General features: G+C 39.2%; 1 protein-coding gene across 2 annotated transcripts in view; it reads left to right on the top strand.

Annotated features, from left to right (window-relative positions):
• sh3pxd2b (SH3 and PX domains 2B) overlaps positions 1 to 26,239 on the top strand; it is a 213,176-nt gene that overhangs the window by 6,092 nt on the left and 180,845 nt on the right. For both annotated transcript variants that reach the window (XM_078411577.1, XM_078411576.1), the window contains exon 2: positions 6,455 to 6,535. In XM_078411577.1, the coding sequence (XP_078267703.1) occupies positions 6,455 to 6,535 (81 nt within the window). The remainder of the gene's footprint in view (positions 1 to 6,454; positions 6,536 to 26,239) is intronic.

The following is a 26,239-nucleotide window of genomic DNA, read 5'->3' as shown; positions in this document are numbered from 1 at the left end:
CCCTATCCCTGAATTAATCTTGGGGCTCCAAGAAGATGAAGATGCAGGCCCAGAAAGTGTAGCAGTCAGCTCAAATTAAACGTGAGCAGTAGATTTTTTGAAATGTGACATTTGTAGGTGGTTCTGTTTTAGATTTGGTTTATGACTGGGCAACAACTGTGTTTTCTACATTGCTTAAGTTAATAAGAACTTTCAGAGGAACATTTGATTTTCTTTTTAGACTTTCAGTATGGTCTTTTGATTGTCTCCAGTGCAGAGCATGTTTGCAAATGCTCCAGTAGATATAGTATATTGAGACAGAACTAATGCTGCATTTTGAAGGCTTTTCAACCCAACGTATTGGTGAGTCATAAAGTCATTTAACACAGAAATGGGCCTTTCTAGTCCAATTTTTCCATGTCGACCAAGATGCTGACCTGAACTAGTCTAATTTGCCTGCATTTGACCCATATCTCTCAAACCTTTCCTCTTGCTGAACTTGTCTAAATGCCTTTAATGTGTTGTAATTGTAACTGTCTCTACACCACTTCCTCTGGCAGCTCATTCCATACACCCACAAGACTCTGTGTGAAGCAAGTTGACCCTCGGGTCCTCTTTAAAATGTTCCCTCTCATCTTAAATTTATGCCCTGTGGTTTTTGACTTCCATACCCGAGGAAATAGACTGTGACTATCTCCCTGTCTATATGCTTCATGACTTTATAAGCCGATATAAGATCACCTCTTGGCCTCCTTTGCTTCAACTAAAGCAGTCCAAGCTATCAAGTTGTGCAAAATGTAAACATTTGAGGAGCTCAAAAGGGCAGGCAGCATCAATGGATGGAAATGGACAGATTATGTTTTGGCTTGCAACCCTTCCTCAGACTAATCCTCCAACTGTTTGTTTTTATGATGCAACAAAAAAGATTCAAGATTGAATCTAGATTCCAGCATCTACAGTCTGTGTCCCCAGCTATCCAGTCTTTCCTTATAACTCAAGTCCACTGGTCCTGGCAACATGCATGTGAATCTTTTTTGCACTGTAAGTGTGTTAGTGGTTACGAGGCGAAGGCAGGAGAATGGGGTTGAGAGGGAAAGATAGATCAGCCATGATTCAATGGCAGAGTAGGCTTGATGGGCCGAATGGCCTAATTCTGCTCCGAAAACCTATGAACTTGTGAACTCCTTAGCTTAATCACATCCTTCCTATAGCATTGACCAGAATTGCACGCAATAATCCAAGTGTGGTCTTACCAACATCTTGTACAGCTGTAACATGACATCCCAACTCCTGTACTCATTGCCTTGACCAATTAAAGCAAGCATGTCATTGTCTTCTTTGCCACCCTTTTTAATGAAGTTGCCACTTTGAGAAAGCCATATCCAAAGTGCCACTATTGTACAATATCCTCGGGGCCCTTGCCATTCACTGTGCATGTCCTGCCCTGATTTAACTTCCCAAAATGAATCATTTGCATTTGTCTGCATTAAATTCCATCTGCCATTCTAGCACCCATTTTCACAGTTGATCTAGGTCCTTGGATAAACTACTTTTCTGTCCACAAGACCCCAATTTTGGTGTCATCCGGAAACTTACTGATCATCCCACCTAACATTCTTATCCAAATTGTTGTTATATATGATGGATAAGAGGGGGCCCAACACTAATCCCAGTGGCAGACCACTCAATGTGATTGATGATGTTGTTTTATGACCATCATTGATTAATGTCTCCTAACTCCTGCTGGTGACATTATCTGCAACTTTACAATTAAAAATAAAATGACTTGAACCATGTGGAAACTGCTTAAGAACTTGTAATAATAATAATAATAATAATGATAATAATAATAAATAATGGTAGTAGGAAGCCATCTGGGCCCTCAAACCTACTCTACTATTCAAAAAGGTCAAGGCTGTAACGGAAAGGTATGTCTATTTGTGTTTGGGCATTGTTTTAAAAACTGCATGCTGATGGAGGGAGTATAAATTCAGAGAGGGAAACAGGCCTTCAAAGACTGTTTGAACAGTCAAGATACTATGCTGTATCTCCAATGAATTAGTGCAGGATCACCAGCTAGGAGAGAGAAGGATTGATAAATTTGTTGTCAAACATAGAACAAGACGAGAGACGGGGAAAGAAAGATTGAACAAACCAGCAAAACGAAATAGTTTATGAACAGAATTGGCAGTAAAATCTCCATCAATTAATAACTGATAGACTGAGGTTCTGTAGTTGTAAAAGTTAATCTTCAGTGGCAGCAACCTTGATTTGCAGAATGAACAATTATCACATCGAAACAGAAGAGTGGTGTGTTTGTAACGATGAACATTTGCTCTCAAAGTGTATTTTGTTCTTATCGACTGCACAAATATTGAAACTGCTTGACTTTCATTAAATCCCCCTAAATTGTTGAGCAGTGCAAACTTGAACAACATTCAGACATTGGCATTTAACTATGACTCTGCTTGGCTAAAGCTGCTCAACATTAATCCAGAATATTTCCTTTTGGGTGCAGTCTGTAGAAGCCAAGATTAGATTCCATTTTTTATGGGCCAAAGTCCAATCAGAGATAAGTATATAGGTGAGTTTTCAATGCTGCCTAAACAATGCCATGACATTTATGAAGAAATTAAACTGTTAAATGTTCTTTTCCTATCTGCAGAGTAGAGTTAAAAAATTACACGTGGATTTGTTTTTTTAATGCAGAATTGAAATAATATAGATAGAATGGAATAATAAAATAGAATGGAAGTAATTTTAAAATGGATGAGAGAATTTGTGCATTCAGGGCTCCAAGTAGTAGCTTAATAATAACTATTATGTTTGGTACCAATGTTTTTACAAATACCTGTTCCAAGACTTAGTTTATATGGAAGATGCACTCAGTGGTCCAAGATGAGCACTATGCAATTAACAATTTGAGCACTATACAATTAACGTGGACTTTACCTGCGACCAGACAAATAAAAAGAACATTTCTAGCTTGTTTCACAACACATTGGAAATTCCATTGCATACTTTTGTACTTGAGTCAGGCTTGTGTGCCTGACATGATGCTATTTTCCATGTAGTTCCCCCTTTGTAGTCTTGACTAGGAAATATTAGTGATCCAAGTTGCAGCTATCATTAGTTTAATTTAGAGATACAGCGTGAATACAGGCCCTTCGGCCTGTTAACTGGGGGAGTTGCAACCATAGATACTGTATCAGTCTGCATTGCCATTGTAAAATGAAGCCACATCATCTGCGCATGCATCAAGAAATTCAAGTTTGAAAAAATAAAATTGTATTGGTTTACTTTTTTGCATGTAAATTTTATACAGTATCTCAATATTTGTACGTAACCCGAATGGCCATTAAGCAGGATCGCCTGTGGTTTATTGTCCCATTACTGTAACCTTCCTCTTTAAAAACTTCCCGCATTTATATAGCTTCGTTTATAATCTTTAGATATCCGTCATGCTTTTAGTCCACAAAGTGCATCTGCAGTGTTATTGCAGTTGTAAAGTAGGAAATAAAACAAACAGTTTCTTACAGAGGAAAGTTCCAAAACTAGAAATGTACTCGGTATTTTGTCTAATGGTCATGGTTAGAAAGTGCAAGCCTAGCAGCTAGTAGGAAAGTTATTTGCCAATATATTGTTCTGAGACCCTTTACATTCAGCAAAGATGACAGAGTAGGCCTTGGTTTGTTATGGCCTCACATGGTGCAACACTCCCATGGTACAGCATTGAAGTCTCAGCTTATCGTGTACTAATCTGGAGTAGAATTTGAACTTGCTGCCTTCTGACCCAGACGAGAATCCAGTTAACTGAGTTAACGTCTGTGCCATCTGCTAAAGATCTAAAGAAGTATTTGGTTTCCTGCACTTGCACATCTATACTTGGAAGAGATACAAAGTTGTCAGGGAGTCTGCAATGTGATTCCCATTTTCTTCTCTTGCCCAGAGACATGTGCACGAGTGTTCTGGTCTCTACACCTTTTAAATGAGCTTTGGTTCAATGAGTGCTGCCGAGGGATGGAACAAAGGAGGGCCCAATGTGGGGGACCGCTGTGAGGGAGGGGAAAAAACAATGGATAATGGAGGACCTGGTGTGGGGGAGACATCTGTGAGGGGGAACTGGCACGGGGGAGAATTTGTAACTTTGTAAGCACCCTTTATGGGCGACTATTTGCATACCTTAGCACGGTATGCAAGCAAAGAATTTCACTGTGCGTTGTCACATGTGACAATAAAGCATTCAATTCAATGTGGCAGGATGATGGTCTGCCCGACTCTATTCCTGCCTGTGTTCAGAGTGGAGGGTTGGCGGCTGGCCAACAGATATTCCATTACTCAGCGGGAGTGACGACAAAATCTGTCAGGGGTTCATTCATTTTCCCCCAGACCGCATAATTGCAACACAGACTTGCTCCCTCCTTAACTGGAAGCCAGGAGGATGTGATGGTAATTTTAAAAACTCCCCAGTTTTCTGATTTTCGTGATGTGTTTGCGAAAGAGAAGGCACTCTCTTGGTCAGACTATTTAGTCAGTTCCTTGGGGAATCACAAAATGACCACAGGCAGGATATCCATTAGATGGTATCGAGTTTAATTTGTAGTTAAAGCTAGGAATTGATTTTCATTTATAAATGTATTGATTATAACATAGTGATCTGTTACTACATTCGATGCTTTAACCTGTAGTTTTAATTCTTTTGCCCACTGATGCAGTCCCTCAGTAAATACATTTTAGACCATTCTGCCATGCAGCAGTGTGCTTTAATTAACAATGGTTCCTTCTCGAGTGCATTGATAAGTACCCCAAAGTCAATAGTTCATAACATGTGTGTCACAGATGTTTCAAAGCACCTAATACAAGTAATGAAAAAATATCACCAAAATGTTGAACTTGTAAAGTAGTGAGTGTACAACCACAGGATGTTTGTAGTCAGACTTGGAGGCTATGTATCAGCAAACCTGCTTAGAGTATTCATGAGTTTTAAGCATTTCCTCTGGTACTAATCACCCCAGCAAGGTGTCACTATTATTGTGTCCATTTTTGATTAATGGAAACCTTTTTTTTCTCCAAATTATTTAGCTTTGGGGTCAAAGTCTGTTCAAGGGTAACTGAATCGACAAGCAAGCACTGTTTCTTTTATCCGCTCATTTATCCAAACCTAGATCTGCACTTATTTATTCCATATAAAGTATAACTCGGTAGTATTGCCATTCAGCTGCAAAATTTATACACAGAAGGTAGTCACGCACGGGTGCTTTTTGTCCTTGGGGAAATTTAGGTTCTGACTTTAAGTGGAATTAAAACCTAGGATTGGTAACTCCTTGCTCTTTTTCATATTGCCCCAGTATTTTCAAGTGTTTTTGGTTGAATAGATTTGGAGCTTGGTCTCACAGTGGCTAAAGACCAGTGAGAAGGCATGGTGATGAAGATGGGACGGAAGAGTCTGAAGAAGGGTCTCGACCCAAAACGTCACCCATTCCTTCTCTCCTGAGATGCTGCCTGACCTGCTGAGTTACTCCAGCATTTTGTGAATAAATACCTTCGATTTGTACCAGCATCTGCAGTTATTTTCTTACACTACTCCATCAGATGTGTGTCAGCTGGCTACCTGCTCCAGTGTCCCAGACCTTTGGCCTTTTAGAAGCTGTGTAATGATCCCAACAAAGACGAGTGAATGTAATGTAGAACAGCAGCAACCATCCTCCCAACCCTTTGATGAAATCAGACTAATCTTCACTGATTGCTAGAGGTTCAGGGAGCCCAGAAGCAGCTGTAAGTGTGAGACTTTTGTCCTGTTTTGTTTGCACCTTGTTTTTTAGCTGTTAGAAGATTCTTGCTGCTCAAGTTGTTGTGCATTCATTTTCCAACAGCGCTAGAGCATATGTTGTCTCTGGTTTTTATCCCCCTTGAGGATATTTCACAAAGACTGGGCGGATGTTTCATTGTTTATAGGGTGTCAATGCCTCAACAAAACGGTTGGTATAAATAGGTTTCTGTTTCGTAAGGGTTGCTTTAGGTTCCTGGTGGTGTTACACTGACATTGTCAATGACAGCATGCCATCTGAGGAATCTTGACCCCATTCTGAGTGCCATATCCGGGTGTGTTATGATGCAAAGAGCATGTTTTAATTGCATGGACGGAATGGAACATTTTGCCCTGCTGTCCCACGCATCCAGCAAATGCCTTTATCAGTAGCTTTGAGGAGGTGACCCAGCTATTTTTCGTCTGTGTTAACAATAATTTAAAAAATTGCATATTGTGTTAGAAATGTGATTTGGTAGGCAGCTGAAATAATAGTAAATAATGATGGTACAAATCAAGATGTGGTCGTAGAGTAGGAGGGCAGGAGAAATCATACAGTAGGAGGGCAGGAGAAATCATAGAGTAGGAGGGCAGGAGAAATCAGATAATGATGAATGTAATCACAAATTACATGACTAACAATTCCTGATCAATTTAATTTTCTTTCAGGTTTACATCATTCAAGTTACTTGGTCCAATGGCTCCACCGAAGTTATCTACAGACGCTATAGCAGGTTCTTCAATCTGCAGGTAAGGTTTGCACAGCACCCACAGAACAGCTACAAAAAGACACATTTTTTTCTTTTTGCATTTCCATGGCTGACTTCAGTTCTTTCTCTCAGCATGCTAAAGAGGTTTAGGTGCATAAACAAGCAAAATTATTTTTCCCTATTGTACTTCGCTTCCCCACGACCCTCTAACGTCATAAGAGGAGCCCTAGCTTTATTTATGCTGCCACAGTAAGCTTGTTTATCCCTGGGGGGATCCACACATATGGTATCTGTTTTTCCCGATGTGCTGCTGATCTCTCCAACTGTGGGAGAAGATGACACAACCAAATGCAGAATATTGGTCAAAAGTTATGAATTTGGTTTCTTTAATAAAATAACAATATGGAAGTTAAAATGAATCAGAGGATAAGGTTACATAACTTAAGTATTAACAATTTTATTAAAGAGAAGGATTTTTTGTCTTGAGCTAGAATAAGATCAATAGTTTAATTTAGTTTAGAAATACAGCGCGGAAACAGGTCCTTTGGCCTACCAAGTCCGCGTCAACCAGCGATCCTCGTACACTAGCACTATCCTACACACTAGGGATAATTTATACCAAAGCCAAGTAACCTACTACCCTGTATGTCTTTGGAGTGTGGATGAAAACCGGAGCAGCCGGAGAAAACCCACGCGGTCCATGGGGAACGTACAAACTCTGTACAGACAGTACCCGTAGTCAGGAATAAACCTTGATCTCTGGTGTTGTAATACAGCAACTCTACTGCTGGGCCGCCCTTTAGGTCCTATGTCATGAATTCCTTGGCTACGTTTCAAGTCTTGCCTCTTTGTAATAAAATAACAGGTGGACAGGTTGGTGAAGAAGGCTTTTGGCAAGTGGGGACATTGTACTGCACTTTTACAAGAGATTGTTGAGGCTGCACTTAGCAGGTTTGCAGGTTAATTGGCCTCTGTAAATTGCCCCAGTGTGTAAAGTGGGGTAACATTGAACGAGTGCGAATGGGCAAATGATGATTGGCATGGACTAGGTGGACCGAAGGGCCTGTTTCCATACTGTATCTCTAAACTCCAAAGGCGTACAGGTATGTAGGTTAATTGGCTGGGCAAATGTTTTAAAAAAATTGTCCCTAGGGTGTAGGATAGTGTTAATGTGCGGGGATCGCTGGGCGGCGCGGACCCGGTGGGCCGAAGGGCCTGTTTCCGCACTGTATCTCTAAATTTAAAAAAAATCAAACTAAACTTAGGCATTTTTTTCATCTTGGGGGAAATAAAAATCAATTGCTGAAAAGCAGGTTGGTGATTCACAATCATTCATTGAACAGAACAGTCAGAACTTAATCCATTGCAATCTAAAATAATTGATTTGGTGAATACAATAATTGTAAACATTTTTGACTACTTGAGCATTCTTTACTCAACTACACGTAATAAGTGTTCCAAAACAAAAACATGGGTTTGGCAAATCTCCACCCACGTTAAAGTTTAAAAGGCGCATATTTAGAGGCATGGGTGGATAATTTTGAGCAAATGCTGCAAGGGAGAAAACATGATGATTTTTGTTTTTGTTAAACAGTGGTTAGTGCTCTGTTGATTCATGTTCGAGCTTTTTGTTAACTCAATCTTCAATAATACAGCCCGAGTTTGATGAATACACACTCTGGCTGTGCCAATAAGTAAACAAAAGAGACTGCAGATGATGGAATTTAAAACCAATAACGTAATGCTGGAAGAACTTGGTCAAGCAGTACCTGCCGAGGCAGAAGGTATAAGTTGATGTTTCAGGTTGAGATGCAGTGTATTGATGGAAACCATTGTTGAAAGGTGTATTGATGCACCTTTTTCCTCTATAAATGCTGCTTGACCCATTGAGTTCTTGGTGTATGCCAGTGTTGTCCTGTCTGCATCTTCCTGAAAGTTCAAACTCTTTTCTGTGACAGTTTATCTATTTATGGCTTGGCATATTTATTTTTTGAGTATAGCTGAAATCCACAAGTTAGTTTTTGTTTCCTTGTGGAAGCACCAACCTATTCTGTTATGTTCCAGGTTTGTGATTTTGCTCTGAAATCTTTAGACCCATGTTCTGAATTCCTTTGCATTTAGAAAATCACTGGATAAAGTCACAGCTTTCCATTTATATTGTCCCAAATAAACATGAGAACTGCCCATGCCAATCAGAGATTGGCGTTTCACGTTCTTGCAATATCATATCATATCATATATATACAGCCGGAAACAGGCCTTTTCGGCCCACCAAGTCCGTGCCGCCCAGCGATCCCCGTACATTAACACTATCCTACACCCACTAGGGACAATTTTTACATTTACCCAGCCAATTAACCTACATACCTGTACGTCTTTGGAGTGTGGGAGGAAACCGAAGATCTCGGAGAAAACCCACGCAGGTCACGGGGAGAACGTACAAACTCCTTACAGTGCAGCACCCGTAGTCAGGATCGAACCTGAGTCTCCGGCGCTGCATTCGCTGTAAAGCAGCAACTCTACCGCTGCGCTACCTTGCCGCCCAATAAAGTCAGCAGTATTTAAAAGCTTTAATCTGGTGGATTTATATTCAATGTGATAAATTTTATATGGAGGGCATTATGCATATCTGTCATCCATCAGCCATCTTTCCTAAAATGAAGGAACTGCTGTTGCAACTAATCTGAAAACGGTCTTTAGGAATGAATACATTTTTGGTGGAAAACATGTACAGAAACAGCGCATATCACCATGTACCTTATTATAGCTCTGATTACTTCCTGTATTAGAACTTGCCAATTAAAATATAGATCATGTGAGGTTCTTCTGTATGTGTATGAGTTGCATTGCTCTAATGGGCTGAGAGGATTTTTAATTATGAAATTTAACTAATTTGAAAGAGAAGATAATAAAGCCATAACAAAGTCAATACTATTTCAGGCACATAGGAGCAAATGTAAATCTGCGTAATTTCCACATATCTTTTCAATACAAAAATCATGCCCAATTACATGAAACTTTATTAACCACAGTTGTTAATCCTTCTAAAGGTTGCCGATAAAAGAATGGGCTTTTAACGTTAAAACTATGTCTTCCATTGCAGCCTTTGTGCATTGTGAGTGTAGTATGTTGTTCCAGTGAAATCTGCCTTGAGTAGGTTTTATCAATTGTAAGTTCCTACTTGCCCACAGTCACTCGGGCTACGATTTTTCTTTCCCAATTAGTTAATGAATTTAAAATCTCACCAGATCATCTGCTGTTTGCATTTGAAAATTAATATTTTACTGGCTAAAATGTAATTCTATTCCATGCTGCAAGTATCTGAAAATTGCAGTCTTTTTAAGGATGCAGCACAAATAGTAATTTAAGGTTATTTTTAGGCAATTACTTAAGTGGCTTTTCATAAGCAGTGCTTTCATTTCGACAATGTTTCTGTGTCACGTACTTGCAACTCTCTTAGTTTCAAAAAGATGTGCATAGTAGAAAGCCTTTACAAAACTTAACTATTTCAGATCCTGAACCAATTTCATTGCCGGAGTTCCATTTATTTTTCCCAGTTCTTGAATCACCACTCCATTTAAGGTCATAAGTTAACCGTATTCAAATTGACTGCATCCTGTCATTGTCTGTTGAGCTCATTATTTCACTCTATGCAGTGCTACATATGGAGAGGGAATGGTATGCATTTAATTTGTAATTACTTCAGAAGTGCCGTCACATTTGTTCCATTTCCTTCATGTTGCAATGGATATACTTGCAACAACATTCTTCCTGTTGTAAGTAACAAAGCAGTGCCATGTGAAAGCTATTTTTAGGTGAAACATGGATGACTGGGGTAGTTTGAACATGGTAGCTAGAGGCATCCAGCCCAATAAATTGATTCCAAGTTGTAATTGTCATTTGCTTCATATCCAGGACAAGTGAATTTTTTTTTGAATAAACCTCTTGTATGGACATTGATCATAGTGCAAAGTATATTGCAATCAATGAGTTTTGGATATACAGTCTGGATATACCAATAAACATAAGACATGGATTTGGTCTGCAGTGATTCATATCTGCTGCAATTCCTTTGAAATTTAAATTTGCTTCAAGGTTAACACTGCTCTCATTCATTTTCTATGGAACATTTGTAGAGGTGAGTCAATGCATGGTGTTATTTTGTATTCTCTGGGTTTATGGCTTTAATAATCTACGAATATTTGCAGTATTTTTTAAAAAGTACAAATGGCAGTATGTAACAAAGATTCAATAATATTTGGTTATTTGAGGTCAACAGTGGTACATAAGGCTCAAATATTAATGCAAGTTAGCAGCAAGGCTGCAATGACATAATGGTGCTGATTCTGCCTTTTTTTTCCAATAGATGTTTGAATATGTCTGTGAATTTGGCCTGGAATCAAAATCTGCCATAATTTCTTGACATATTATCCCCTCTTGAAAGTTTAACAGTATGTGTCATGCCATATGGACTTGGTTAACAATGTAGACCATTTATTCCTCTGGTGAATCAGAGAATTTGTATTTGGGTGCGTTTAGATTTTTGGCTAGCTCAGTGTCACAGTGGGAAAGGGTAATTTTTGTTTAATGAACTTGGTGAGGTGAATATTTCCAAATCTCCTCCATTGTGGGTAAGTAAGGGGGGGGGAGGGGATTAGCAAGGGTAATCATGATTAGAAGTCATCTTATGCGGCTGACCAAGATAGGACAGTACAGACATTGTTGTGATATTTCCTTCCATTTGTCTGTTAATACTCAGTATTCGGCTTTAGGCAAGAATAATGGCTGGCTTCTAAGATGCACAAGATGGAGCATTTGAGTGGTTGGGATTAAATATGGAGACAATGAATTGTGGAAGTAAATATATATACAAATGCAAAACAGTAAATGTATGTACAAATGTAGAATATTGATATGATTTTAATGAGGAAGCTGGAATAAAATGCAGAATAACTAACCAAAATAAAAATCTATTATGTTATTCAATTTTATTTGGGTATTGTGCACTGGACGGTGCAAAAGGTCAGTGCTTGTCACTTTAACCTCCTGACTTTGCGTTTTAAGATGCTCTTGACTGGTATTGCTATTCCTTATTTCTTGCACAGCTGTGCAACTGCTGAGTGAAATGGGGTTAATCATTTGGCTCTCATTCCATTAGGCGCAGATGCACAATACAAAACTGCCCATAAATCAGCATGACATTGGCATACATTCATGATATTAATGGAAATTCTATGGCATTGCTCACAGTGAACTGAAAGACGTGACCAACATTTGTGAGAGATGTGGACACTAGTTAAAACTGTCATGATTAGTTCCCAATACATTTTTGTCAATTTGGAAAGCAAGGTGTGTTTTCTTTTTGGGCTGCCAGCTGTATTAAACTATGGGCTTGGGAGTAATTTATACAAAGTGTGAATAATAGATTGATATTTGAAATCGGCAGCACTGACATCCCTCCCGTTGATGAACCACTCCTTAAAGAAAATACAATTGTGCTCATAACTGAGCTAAAGTAACAGGCATAGATGCACCCTTTGGTCATTAAGCCTTCATCTGCTTCCCCAAATTCCTGGACTGTTATTTTGTTTACTATTGTTTTGAAGTGTGTGATTATGCTTTAGAAAGGTCAAGTTACCTATGTTGGCACAGCAGTAAAATGTTGAAAGGATGTGACCACTTTATGGAGGCTTTTAAAGCTTAATGGCCATGTGAAGGATTGCAAAGCGTGGGGAAGTTAGCTTGTTGAATTTAAACATCTTGCCCTTTTGAAAATCAGTTTGTATGAAGGCAACTAAGCTAGGGTTGAGAATGACACCTTGATTGTTTCTACAATTCTAGACCAAGGAATACAAATTCAAAGAACTGTGAAGATTGATGTAATCTGGCAACTGCAGTAATGTTAAAGGAAATTCTCTTTCAAGACTTGGCAAGACATTGAGGGAGAAAAGTAGAATAACAAACATTTCAAAGTGGGAGAATGGGGAAGACCACACTTCAGAAATTTAGTGTAGCAATGGATAACGTTGCTGTAATTTCATCATTCACGTTTTCACACAATTATAAGCAAAATCTGAACAAACACTGGCATAAGGCTGGCACAACTGCAACTTTGCACTGGCAGAGTTATTAAATAGTTCAGTTACATACACCTTTCCTTTGCTACATGGCTAATTGTTTTAAACTTTAAACGCGAGAGCAGGGGGGAGGACACTTTTCGCTCTGTCTTATGGTTGAGATGCTAGAACACAACTTTTGAAATTGCTTATATGTTTAGGAATGTCAACAATATGGGTGGGATTTCACATCTGTTTTTAGGCACTGAGGCAAGTTTCGTTTTGAAGTTCTGCTAAACTAAAAATGAAAAAATTTGAAGGGTGATAGTTCTTCTATTTGGAAAGTACAGTTTAAAATACAGTTTTTGAGGCCAATATTTTCTGCGTCTTGACATTATCAAATTTAGTAAAGGCAAGATTGTCTAACCTTATGTAGTTTGAGTCCAAGGTGATAAAAATATTCAATGTCAGAATACATTAAAAGTTAATATGAATAGTGAGATGGCTTCATTAGAAAAAAGTAAAAAAAGTTCATATTGTTGGAATGGTATTATGGTAACAAATAGGTTTCTTGGAGTTTAATCAATACATATGGATTCTTAAGTGTATTTTTTATTTCCTCCATGCAGTTTATTTTGGGGGAAACTTTATTTCATTGACTATATAATTGGCAAGATTGCACTTAAATCTTTGCAGAACACAATTCCGAAATATATACATATTATTGTGGATGGTCATGTGTAATGGGAATCCTTCAGCTAAACAGTACTTGCAGTGCTAAATTGCCCACTCACCAAAGTGCAGGATCTACTTTGTTGAAATTATGTACCTTATGTTTTTGTGTACTGATGGGAGCAATTAACATATAATGTGTGGGAAAACTGATATTTTATTGGTATTGTACATCAATATTTGACAGTAACAGAGAAATAGTTCTCTCTAGATTGTCCTTTCGGGACATACATAGATATTTGCGAATTACAAGAGGGTTTTCTCAGAAACATTAGTTAAGTACCTGTTCTGATTTATGTTTCAAAGTGTGTGTGTGTCACTCATGCAAAATTACAAAGCATTGTTTTGAAATAGACAATAGACAATAGGTGCAGGAGTAGGCCATTCGGCCCTTCGAGCCAGCACCGCCATTCAATGTGATCATGGCTGATCATTCTCAATCAGTACCCCGTTCCTGCTTTCTCCCCATACCCCCTGACTCCGCTATCCTTAAGAGCTCTATCTAGCTCTCTCTTGAATGTATTCAGAGAATTGGCCTCCACTGCCCTCTGAGGCAGAGAATTCCACAGATTCACAACTCTCTGACTAAAAATGTTTTTCCTCATCTCTGTTCTAAATGGCCCACCCCTTATTCTTAAACTGTGGCCCCTGGTTCTGGACTCCCCCAACATTGGGAACATGTTTCCTGCCTCTAACATGTCCAACCCCTTAATAACCATATACGTTTCGATAAGATCCCCTCTCATCCTTCTAAATTCCAGTGTATACAAACCTAGTCGCTCCAGTCTTTCAACATAGGACAGTCCCGCCATTCCGGGAATTAACCTAGTAAACCTACGCTGCACGCCCTCAATAGCAAGAATATCGTTCCTCAAATTTGGAGACCAAAACTGCACACAGTACTCCAGGTGCGGTCTCACTAGGGCCCTGTACAACTGCAGAAGGACCTCTTTGCTCCTGTACTCAACTCCTCTTGTTATGAATGCCATCATTCCATTGGCTTTCTTCACTGCCTGCTGTACCTGCATGCTTCCTTTCAGTGACTGATGCACTAAGACACCCAGATCACGTTGTACGTCCCCTTTTCCTAACTTGACACCATTCAAATAATAATCTGCCTTCCTATTCTTACCACCAAAGTGGATAACCTCACACTTATCCACATTAAACTACATCTGCCATGCATCCGCCCACTCACACAACCTGTCCAAGTCACCCTGCAACCTCATAGCATCTTCGTCACAGTTCACACTGCCACCTAGCTTTGTATCATCGGCAAATTTGCTAATGGTACTTTTAATCCCTTCATCCAAGTCATTGATGTATATTGTAAATAGCTGCGGCCCCAACACCGAGCCTTGCGGTACCCCACTAGTCACTGCCTGCCATTCTGAAAGGGACCCATTTATCCCCACTCTTTGCTTTCTGTCTGTCAACCAACTTTCTATCCATGTCAGTACCCTACCTCCAATACCATGTGCTCTAATTTTGCCCACCAATCTCCTATGTGGGACCTTGTCGAAGGCTTTCTGAAAGTCGAGGTACACCACATCCACCGGCTCTCCCCTGTCAATTTTCCTAGTTACATCCTCAAAGAATTCCAGAAGATTAGTCAAGCACAATTTGTGGGTTGTGTTGAATATAATAAACTGAGACGACAAAGATCCCTGGATTGTCTCCTTTCAAAGTATAGATCTTTAAGTGATTATCTTGCAGGTCAAACCAGTTTGAAAATCATATTTTTAAATGTCTAAATTTGGTGAAAATCGCAATGCTGGTTGAATCCAGTAACTTGTGAATGAAAGCCATTTTGTGAGATGGTTTGCTATGATGACATAGGAGAACCTTTATAACAACTGACACAAAAATCAGCATGGAAGTAACATAATTAAGCTAAAAAATTGTACACTATTTGCAAGAAGTGTTGGCACAGCTTCTAATTGAAAATATTCTTTTCACCACACTGTTCAAACTAGGCAAGAAGAATCAGATACATGCTTAATAGTAATAGTATAAAAAATTAATATAATAAAAGGGAATTGCAGATGCTGATTGATATCAAAGATAGACACAAAATGCTCGAGTAACTCAGCGGGTCAGGCTGCATCTCTAGAAAAATGGAGAGGTGACGTTTTGGATTGGGACCATTTTCTCCAGAGATGCTGCCTGTCCCGTTGAGTTACTCCAGCATTTCTGTCTATCTTTGAAAATAAATACATTGGGTTGTTTTAATTTGCAAACACAATGAGCATATGTATGTACGATATAGTTTCAGCTACTGAATGTTATGCATCATTGAGTGCTAGAAGATTGAGATTAGGAATTGGTGTAGGAAAATAACTGCAGATGCTGGTACAAATCGAAGGTATCACAAAATGCTGGAGTAACTCAGCAGGTCAGGCAGCATCTCAGGAGAGAAGGAATGGGTGACGTTTCGGGTCGAGACCCTTCTTCAGACTGAAGAAGGATCTCGACCTGAAACGTCACCGATTCCTTTTCTCCTGAGATGCTGCCTGACCTGCTGAGTTACTCCAGCATTTTGTGATACCTTTGAGTTTAGGAATTTAATTTGTTAGACAGTTTGTATGTAACCAAGTCATTTGATTTAGCTTGGGAATAGGACTAGGAGTCGAGATGGCATTTTATCATCTTGTTTTTCATTTAAAGTTGAAGATGCAAAGCTATTGAGAAGAATTACAGTAGGGGAGGAGAGAGAACAAAAAAAATGTCTGTGTAGTAGAATGGAGACGAAGAAAATAATAGTGCCACAAATGGTCCAAACAAAGAGGGGTATTAGCTTGTTAATCATAACTGATGTTCAGAAAAGGTGTAGGTATCAGGAGATGAATGTCTTTTTCAACCCCTGAGTGATGGGAGGAGGAGCTTGATTGAAAATGCGGGTATTCTATCTCCTATGGTTACATGGGATTATGCCTGGGGAAAATAAGTGGTTAGTGGGGATGGAGGAGCAAACCAAGGAATCATGATCCCTTTATAATGCTGGGAACGGCAGGGGCAATGTGTCTGGGAGTGGCATGGTACTAAAGGAGCCAGAAATTATATATTCAGGATAACTCATTGTATGTGGAGGCTGGTGGGGTGGGAGGTAAACACATGGGGAACCCTTTCCTTGCTCTAGTTGGGGGCAGATGGATTAGAGGAGGATTTAGGGCGTATGTGTGATTGGAAATCTTGGTACAATTGTATGAGGAGAAGAAGAGTTAAGGAAAAGGGAAGACACTTGAGAAGCACTGGTGTTGAAAATCGGAACCGGTTTGGTGAAACTATAGAAAATGAGAAAATGGAATGGAGATCTTGCAGGAAATGGGGTTGTTAGAGGTTGGACTAGATAACTGTGCTAGTTGTGTTTATTGATTGCAGAGATCTCTCTGAGATGGAGATAGAAGAGTCAAGAAAGGGAAGTGTCCGATATTGACCTTGTGATAATGACAATAGAGTGGAAATTGGCAGCCAATGTAGGAGTTTTTATTTCTCTATTTGTTGTTACACTTCATCCAGTATTAACACTCATGATGCAATAGAACTGGCTACCAACCAGTTCATTGTATACACTGCCAGGAGGGTTTTACGATGTGTAAATTTTAACTGCTAATTAGTTTTTCACTTATTAATTGTAATAGCAAGAAAGCACAAGATAGCCACAAAGTGCTGGAGTGACTCAGGAAAGAAGGAATGGGTGACATTTCAGGTCGAGGTCCTTTTTCAGACGAGTCAGGGAAAGGGAAACAAGAAATAGAGATGGTGATACAGAGAAATATAGAACAAATGAATGAAATATATGCAAAAAAAGTAACAATGGTAAAGGATTCCTTCCTACACATAGCAAGAATGCATACTGGATAAGGAAGAGGAGATGGTTTTGAAATGACTGATTATAAAGTAAAGCAGAGGAGACTTTCACTGAAAAATAATCAGTCACCTATACCCATCTATTAACACGGAAAATTTTGAACCTCAAACCACATGAAAGATATTCACATGAAACATATTTTGGCCATTATTTTAGGTTTTCTTCAATATTGAAAATTTGTATGGTTAAAAGTCAGTTGCTGCGTCATAAAGAATTAAACAAAGTTTGCCGTTAAATTATCAGTCATCAAAAGCCTGAATCTCGTATGTGTAAAATCCAAAGCTGCATCTGAATTAGTATTTTTCCAGATAAGCCGCTGGGCTTTATTTCCCATCTCCCATCATAAAAAGGAGAACCTTTGTAAAGGACTCTTAAACCATAGAATATGTTAAAGTGCTTTGCAGCTAATGAAGCATTTTTGAACTGTATTCGGAGTAATGTGGGCAAGGCAGTGTCAATGATGTGATTGTCATTTAAGACTGATGCTTTGTTGACTGTGCCAATAATTTTTCTTTCCACAAATGGGCAATTATTGAGGTTTCTGGAGTAATCAGATTTTGTTTTGAAAATGCACCGACCTTTTAATCAAATGAAACATGAACAATTTAAATTAAAGAGGTAACTTTGCAAGTAGAAATCCATTCTCTAATGTCATATTAGGGTCAGCCAGCCAGTCCTTTGAGAGATACAGACTGATGGGAATGCTGGTAGGTAGGGTAGCATTCTGAGTGTTTTTGTAATATATTGTAGGTAGATGGTTTGGTTGAATTGCTTTTGCATTTGACACACAAACGGTTTTTCCATACGAATATTATTTATTCCAAAAAAACAAAGTGCTGGAGGAACTCGAGGGACATGGACAGGCACTGTTCCGGGTCGGGACCCTTCTTCAGACTCCTCTGTCCATTTCCATCCACAGATATAGTTGTAGAGTCATACAGCACGGAAATAAGCTCTTTGGCCCAACTCGTACTTGCCATCCAAGATGCCCCATCTAAGCCTCTTATCCCCTCTCATCAGGTAAGAGGTACAGAAGTTTGAAAACTCGTATCTCCAGATTCAGGGGCAATTTCTTGCCAGCTGTTATCAGGCAACTGAACCATCCTCTCACCAGCTAGAGTGCAGTCCCGACCTGCCATCTGCCTCATTGGAGATCTTTGAACTATCTTTAATTGGACTTTATTTTGCACTAAATTTTAACCTTTAACCTTTATCAGTACAGTAAGGACGGCTTGATTGTAATCATGTAGTCTTTGACTGGATAGCATGCAACAAAAAGCTTTTCACTGTACCTCAGTGCATATGACAGTAATAAACTAAACTGATCCCATTTGCTGATTGACTGACTGATGCTAGAAACAAGGAACTGCCAATGCTGGTTTATACAAGATAGACACAAAGTGCTGGAGTAACTCAGCAGGTCAGACAGCATCTCTGGAGAAAAAGGATAGGTAACATTTCGGGTTTGGACCCTTCTTCAGACTGACGAACTGACAAATGCTGACTGACTCTCTGAGTTCCTGCACCTTTTTTTTACTTAACCTTCCAGCATCTGCTGTCTCTTGTATCTCCATTATTTGTATCCTGACAGCATCCTTGGATATACAAAGCATTAGTTGTGCTTTTGCGGCATTGGTGCAGACTAAAAGGAATGTTGCTTTTGTTATAGTGCTGCAATCAATCCGAAAACAATTAACCCTCTTCCCGAAATATCCCATCCATCTCTACTGGATGATCTAAATCTAATACTTTTAGCGTTAGTTATTGATTATTGGATTTTTTTTTCAATGGAACAAAAATGGAGAAATCTATTTCATTATTTTTTCTCTCTGTCAATCGGATCATGGGAGAAGTTGGTAATTTATATGCATCTGCCAATGTGCAGGATAGCTTCTCATCCACCTATGTAACAAAAGGGGAAAATTAGGTGAATTATAAATCAGGCTTCATATGAAATAGGCCTATCCACATCTGTGGCTTGTGAGCATTCCCTTTGTAATAGTTGTAGGATCTGATGCTATGCCTGAATAACAAATGTTAGGAAGGGAAGTGGCATATTGATCTTTTATTGCAAGAGAGATGTGGATCACAATCATACAGAGTGTTGGTAAGACCAACCTAAAGGGCTGTGCAGAGTTTTAGTTCCTTTTGGAAACAATATACTTGCATTGGAGGCAGTCCAGAGAGGTTTACTAGGCTAAATCAATAGATAAGTTTTTCTAGGCTAAATCATAAGATAACCACCTCAATTGTATTGAGGTGGTTGTCTTATCATGAGCAGTTAAATAAATTGAATCTGTATCTTTTGGCAGTTAGACGGATGAAAGGCAGTCTAACTGAAACTTACAAGATCCTAAGAGGGCATGAAAGGGTAGAGGTATATAAATATTGCAATTTTGTAGGCCAAGAAGCTTAATTCATTTGTGTTACTACCAGGCTTTGTGTCAGCAAAGCCTTCTTTTCTTAAGCCGTTACTTGGGATAGAGGACAGTTTGCTTCCACTCTGTTTTTAGGATAGAGGAGAACTTGCTTCTACAATGACTAATGGGATTGGCGTGGGAACCCCAGACTCCTCTACAAATGGGATAAAGTTGTGTCTGAGGGGCAGGTGGTAGAGTAATTTGAGAGGTGGTCTGTTTCTTGCATTGCACGTGTCAGATCTCAAGTTCCTGATGTCCTCATGTTCCTGGCCTTGAGGTTCTCAAAATCATCTTGAATGCTTCTACTTGGATTTGCCGTAGGCCAGAGGATTTGGTGAGGATGGTGCACTTCTCCATATTAGGATTCAAAGATGTGTCTAGTGCACCACTTTGAATTTTTCTCCATCCAACTATTAATCTTTGCAACTATTAATCTCAGCTCAGAATAGTGGGTGCTTTTTGGGAATCTGGTATTAAGCATGCAGTGACATGGCCTGATTAACGTAGCTGATTGAGTGTAACTAATAATAATATTCATTTATTGTCATTGCAACGAGTACAACGAAATTAAAAAATAGCCAATCCTGACGGTGCGTAAAAACATATATGCAATAAATGCAAAAAACAAATAAATACAATTATATTAAGTACAAAAGTTTTAACAGTGTTGCCTAGTGCAGAAAGTAGTGTTCAGTTCTCGTATGGCCCTGGGGTAAAAACTGTTCTTAAGTCTGTTTGTTCGGGATTTGATCGACCTGAAACGTCGACCAGAGGGCAGATGAACAAACAGACGGTGGCCGGGGTGGGATGGATCTTTTATTATTTTGCCTGCTCTACTGAGGCAGCGTAGGCTGAACAGGTGCTCCAGGGAGGGCAGTGAGCAGCCGATGATCTTCTGGGCCATCGTGATGACCCTCTGAAGGGCCTTCCTGTCCTTTTCTGAGCAGCTGGTATACCATGTGGTTATACAGTATGCCAGCACACTCTCGATGGAGCAGCGATAGAAGGACATCATGAGCTTCTCCTACAGGTTGGTCTTCCTGAGGATCCTCAGGAAGTGGAGTCTCTGCTGTGCCTTCTTCACTGTGTAGTATAGAGATGTTGGGAGTACACAAAATTGGTAGCTTTACAGTGCTTTAGATTCCTGTTGCAGGAGTCCATGTCTCAAAGGCATATAGAAGGGCCACTTCAGCAAGATTCCTATACTATGACTCGACTGACATATAAACTAACCTAGCATATAAGCCAAAAGCCATATGCTGCACATCTTCTAATTTATGTTAAAGCATTAATATTTCCTCCTCTTCCAATACCAATTCTTAGAATACCAATGTTTTCTAGTTTTTTAAACAAAATATTCAAAAACTAAGTGGGAGACAGGATAATGTAGCACTTGTCTACATTCTGCCATCTTTTTACATACTTAACTGGATTTTATCCCTTTGCAGCAGCTTAGTTTTCCACACAGCTTACTTTCCAGCAAGAAATAAAACTGAATTCCAGAGTTAGTTGTATTCTAAACCTCCCTAGGGGGAATGGGGGAGAAAGTCCAAATTTCAGCTCCAAAATATAATGAACAGATGTGATTTTTGAAAGATTTTTGGAAGAGCTTCCTTAAACTATCACAAATCAGGAGTCCCTTCAGAACTTTCTTTTGAGTGTTATAAATGTTTACATCTGTCAGATTAAGTCAAATGTGAGATGGGTATTTTGTGATTTAATATAGGTTGCTGTAAAAACATAAGCATTAGGAGAAAATTATTTCTAACAATAATATAATTCAGTTTTATTCATTTTAGACCAGTGTACACAATTTTTGTGCGCTTTTGCAGCTCCTTAAATAGTTACATTAATCACAATTTTTTTTAAAAATCCAATTTTGTTATGGAAAATCATTGGGGTTTATCCTCAACATAGTTTACTCTTCCTGAGACCACTGTCTTTATTTACTCTCATTTTAACTTTTGTTTTTTTTTACATCTGTGCCCTTGAGCTGTATTGTGTTTTCAGTAGTTTAAAGTAGATCCAGTAAGGTCCTGCATTCTATGTGAGTTTTAACTATTCAGTAAAACCACATTATACAAGAAGACTAGTGAGTAGAGGAAGCAGGTCTAATGTGGTTGGCCCATTTGGGACCAGGCTCCTCTTAAAATATTGCATGTGTTGGCTGGAATGTTGAGACTGGAAGCAACACTGTAGGAGGCTGAGTAAATGAAAGTTTAAATTTTTTTTCTTAGCAGGACATGGGAGAGAGTGGGTGCGAGCTCTTGCCAATGGCAAAACCAAACATAACACTTCTGTCTTTCTAAGAACCTGACTCTGTATTTTTGCATCTATTTCCAAGCTTCAACAGCATCTATGTTCTCGAAGCTTTCTTGAAACAATGTGACATCCTTATCAAGTAGTTTGGAATCCCTGGCCCATGATCAGTCAAAATTGGAAGAACAGCATCCAGAATGGCACTGGGAATCTCACATGTCTATGTTAGGAGCACAATGAAAATGGCAGATTGAGGTGCCGCCTGTACTGCTCACCGTCTATTTTATTAAGCGTGTCCCGCCTCACCTCTGCTCGACTACGTATATATCCCTCATAAGCCTTGCCAGCCACTTCAAAACCCATAGAACTGGGAGTGGAAAAAGTAATTGTTATTTTCAACAGTCAATAAAAAAATCTAATAATCTGGCTCGGAACCGTGGTGCAGGATCAACCGATTTTCCAGACAGATGTTATTTCTATTTCTACCCCAAACAGTCTGAAGAAGGGTCTCGACCCAAAACGTCACCCATTCCTTCTCTCCAAAGATGCTGCCTGACCCGTTGAGTTACTCTAGCATTTAGTGATACCTTCGATTTGTACCTCCATCTGCAGTTATTTTCCTACCAATCTTTTTAATTTACCTTTTCTAACAAAAAGTTGCACAGTTTAAAGAAAGGTCCCGAAATATCACCTATCCATGTTCTCCAGAGATACTGCCTGACACACTGAGTTACTCCAGCACTTTATGTCACTTTAAGTTTAAAAGGTGCATGGGAACTGGGGCCCTGGTGAGCTTCAGAGAAACCTCACCTGTGACCCAGATGTCAAATTATCAGGATTTCTGAATAACCTGCGAGAGGATTATGAGTTTTATGCAGTGTCATTGTTTCTTTTTGTTTTAACTTCACAAAGGAGCTTGTTGTGATTTCATACCACATCCCAGGGTTGAGGGAGTGCTGCACTGATCCCGGATCTTTGTGCCTGGGCAGGGTCTTGAGTCTGCCGGGTTTGGCATGGATTTTGTGAAAATAAGGTTCACAATTAGAATCTACAAAGTATTCAGTAGTATGAAATATTTAAGTTCCAGATCAGTGAGATAAGACACACAAAGCTGTAGTAAAAACTGACCTCAGCGGGTCAGGCAGCATCTCTGGAGTAAAGGAATAGGTGACTTTTCGGGTCGAGGCCTTTTTTCAGCTTGAGAGTTAGGGGAAAGGGAAACGAGAGATATGGGCAGTAATGTAAAGAGATATAGAACAAATGAAAATGAAAAGATAAGAGTTGGGTAAAAATATTAAATTTGCCACTGAAACATGCCAGCCAATCAACAATATGTGTGGACTAACATGTAAATAGCTAAACTTTAGTTAAATCTGACTTTACAAAACTTGCTTACTAGCCTCTTTCCACCCCTTTTGGAAGGCAATTTAAAATATGTCTCTTTTAATACCTACTTCTGTTCAGTTTGTGTGATGACCAATTTATCATTGGAGATTGAAATTGTTTTGGAGGTTTTTCTTCTGGTAGTGTCTAGACAGGGGTAATTAGCAATTTCCCTGAACTGCATTGGTTCATTTGGATTTTGAAATGACTTTCCAATTTGTGCTCATCTCCACAGTGCAGTTTCACGCTATTATCGCTGTCTAGACATCCGTGACTACTGCATAACGAGGTGTTAAACTAATTAGATGAAGAATAAATAAATCACATCATTGCTGAAATAAGACACAAAGCTTTATGTTTTATCAGCAGTCCAATATTTGAAATTGTTGCAATCATCCCTGCTCAATTTGATACTACTAGTAGTTATTTCTCTATTATACTGTTAAAACTGTATCATAAATTGATAAATACTTCAGCCATGCGAACACCATTAATGTTTTCTACAGTCAAGCCAAATCAGTTCCACTACTCGAAGATGGATTGGATTTGGTCTTACCCTCGTCTTCCTCCATCACAAATATAAATCAGTAGGAAGCGTGGAGCAAATAGTTTCTTGTGAGGAAGAACAACATTGGCAGGCTAATTGTCCTTTGGTGCCATCACACTTTTTTGTATGTTTGGTTGGGACCAGCATTATCTGAAGTCTGCAAACTGATTAGCTCTTTTTTTTTTCAACTAGGGTATGCAATATGAGAGAAGTGACTGTATCTGAAAATCTCGTGCTTTTAAGAAAGATCTGTTTTACTTGTTTTAGACTTGTTTTTTCCCCTCAGTCTTCTATTGTGTTGCTTCCAGTGTAAAAATCCAGTAATACTTAATTAACTCAAATGTTTTAAAGTGTTTATGTCAGTGCAATGTAATGGATGAACTTTCCTCTCCCCCAACAACTCCCACCACTGCTGTCTCTGCCCAGTACTCCTGGATAATTTGGTGAGCAATAAGAGAGACCCTGGCTCAGAGAAACAAAGGAACAAATGCACAGTTATTCATTTGGGGTGGTGACTTGGATGCTTGTAGATTTGGGCTATGGGAGGTCTCCCTTCATGCTTGGTAACTGATTAGCATTACATCTTTGTGTCATCATCAGAATCAAAGGTATACGGCTGCAGCAACCCTCAGACAAATGGTCTTTTGCAGGAAATGTCTCAAAAACCAAAGGACAATCTGAAAAAAAATCTACATTGGAAGTGCTGTTGCTGCTCTAAAGTACTGCTACAGAAGATAAATAGTATTGATATTGTTATTAAACCAGCTAAAGTTTTGAGATTTAAGTAAAATTACATGTTAATGTCTGAACTGCATGATTGGGTACGTCTAAACCTTCTTGTAATTTCTCAAAATATACGTGTGGCAATGAAGCAAGGTTTCCAGGTTGCTTCACGGCACTCTGCTATTAAGTGACCTCACTGGAATTGTGACTGCTTTAATTTACGCTGTGAGTAAAATGGGAATAAGCCACTAGGATCCCTCCCACAATGGATTGCCTCATGCCCCTTAACTGCTGATGATCTCCCTGGTCAACCCCTCCCACAAAAGTACCATCAAAGATGGATTTCCTGCAGAGTCTTGCATCTCAGAAGCAGTCCGTTGGGGTCACCATCTCCATACGGAACATCAAGTATCAAAATATACTAATTTTATTTACCAGTGCTTGGTGCGTAGCCTTCTATGTGAGCGAGGAAGTCCCAAACTTGCTGCCTCCTTGTCAGCAGGCTTGTCTTCGGTGTGCTCTGACATTGTACTTGGAGCACAAAGTTGTGCATTAAACAGCACTGAGGAAAGTATGTGAGGGAAAGGGGGCACAGAAATGATACTCTAACCGCATTGGCATTTCAACTGAATTTGGTTAAATTGAATTGTTTCAATAGTTAAGTATTTAACTACGTCTCTTTAGCTTTAATCATTTTGAATGTTTATATTGAGACATTTTCAAAGCTTTGACCATCTTTGACAGCTGGCTCTGCTTGGAATGGGCATTTCTTCCCTGCTTTTCATGGGCGAGGCTTATTTTAGCCTCACTACGTAACATTTAAGCATGCAAGACTTTGCTATAACTATTCCAAGGTAATATCAAAGAAACGTGAGAAAGATACAATCAATTTACAGAGCAGTATCAATTTGTTTTGCGAGAAGGAGTCTTAAGACAGGAGGGAAATGAGGCAGAGAAGGGCACATACTAAATGCCAGAATAAATTTACCACATAGATTAACATTAAGTGCAGTACGCTTTATGCTTGTAGAAAATGCTGAGTTCTGTAATCAATAGTTGTCCCTTGATCTGTGGCACACTTAAATTTAATCCCTTCCACCTCTCCTGTAAGACCATTTTAAAACTTGCCTCTTTGTTGACCCATTTGATCACTGCACTTTTTTCTGTATTATTCAATATCCATTTTGGGGGGGGGGGGGATTGGCTCTCTGATATTTGTTTGTCTTCCTGCATTAAAGGCACTGTATGAAACCAAATTGCACTGGGAGTCTAACGTTTATTCACTTATCCTGTAGCTTATCCTGAAATGAATGAGCAACTTGGACAGTTTGTAATCCTAAAGCATTTTTAAGCATTATTATGTGCGAAGGACATCTCACTGGAAATGTGATTCTTCTCTCTGCATCAGCAAGTAATAAAGATATGTAATTATATGGCCAGAGTGATCGCGAGCTTTTTATTTAATCAGTGTGAAAGTGGGGAAATGTGTTCATGTGGTCAGCAATTAATTGTAACACGATGGGCAAGGACGAAATAGTACAATGGATATTGGACTGAGCTGGCCTGGGCTGAAGTTTCTGGTGAGATTTGTCCTGCCCTATTTAAACTTATTCATTCAATGGGTGCATGACAATCAGCATGCAATTGGTGAGATGAGGAAAAACTTTTTCAGTCAGAGAGTAGATGAGGAAAAACTTTTTCAGTCAGAGAGTAGATGAGGGAAAACTTTTTCAGTCAGAGTTGTGAATCTGTG

This window comes from Rhinoraja longicauda, chromosome 14 (assembly GCF_053455715.1).
Source record: "Rhinoraja longicauda isolate Sanriku21f chromosome 14, sRhiLon1.1, whole genome shotgun sequence".
NCBI classification, from domain to species: domain Eukaryota; kingdom Metazoa; phylum Chordata; class Chondrichthyes; order Rajiformes; family Arhynchobatidae; genus Rhinoraja; species Rhinoraja longicauda.
This window is presented reverse-complemented; position numbering and strand designations above follow the sequence as displayed.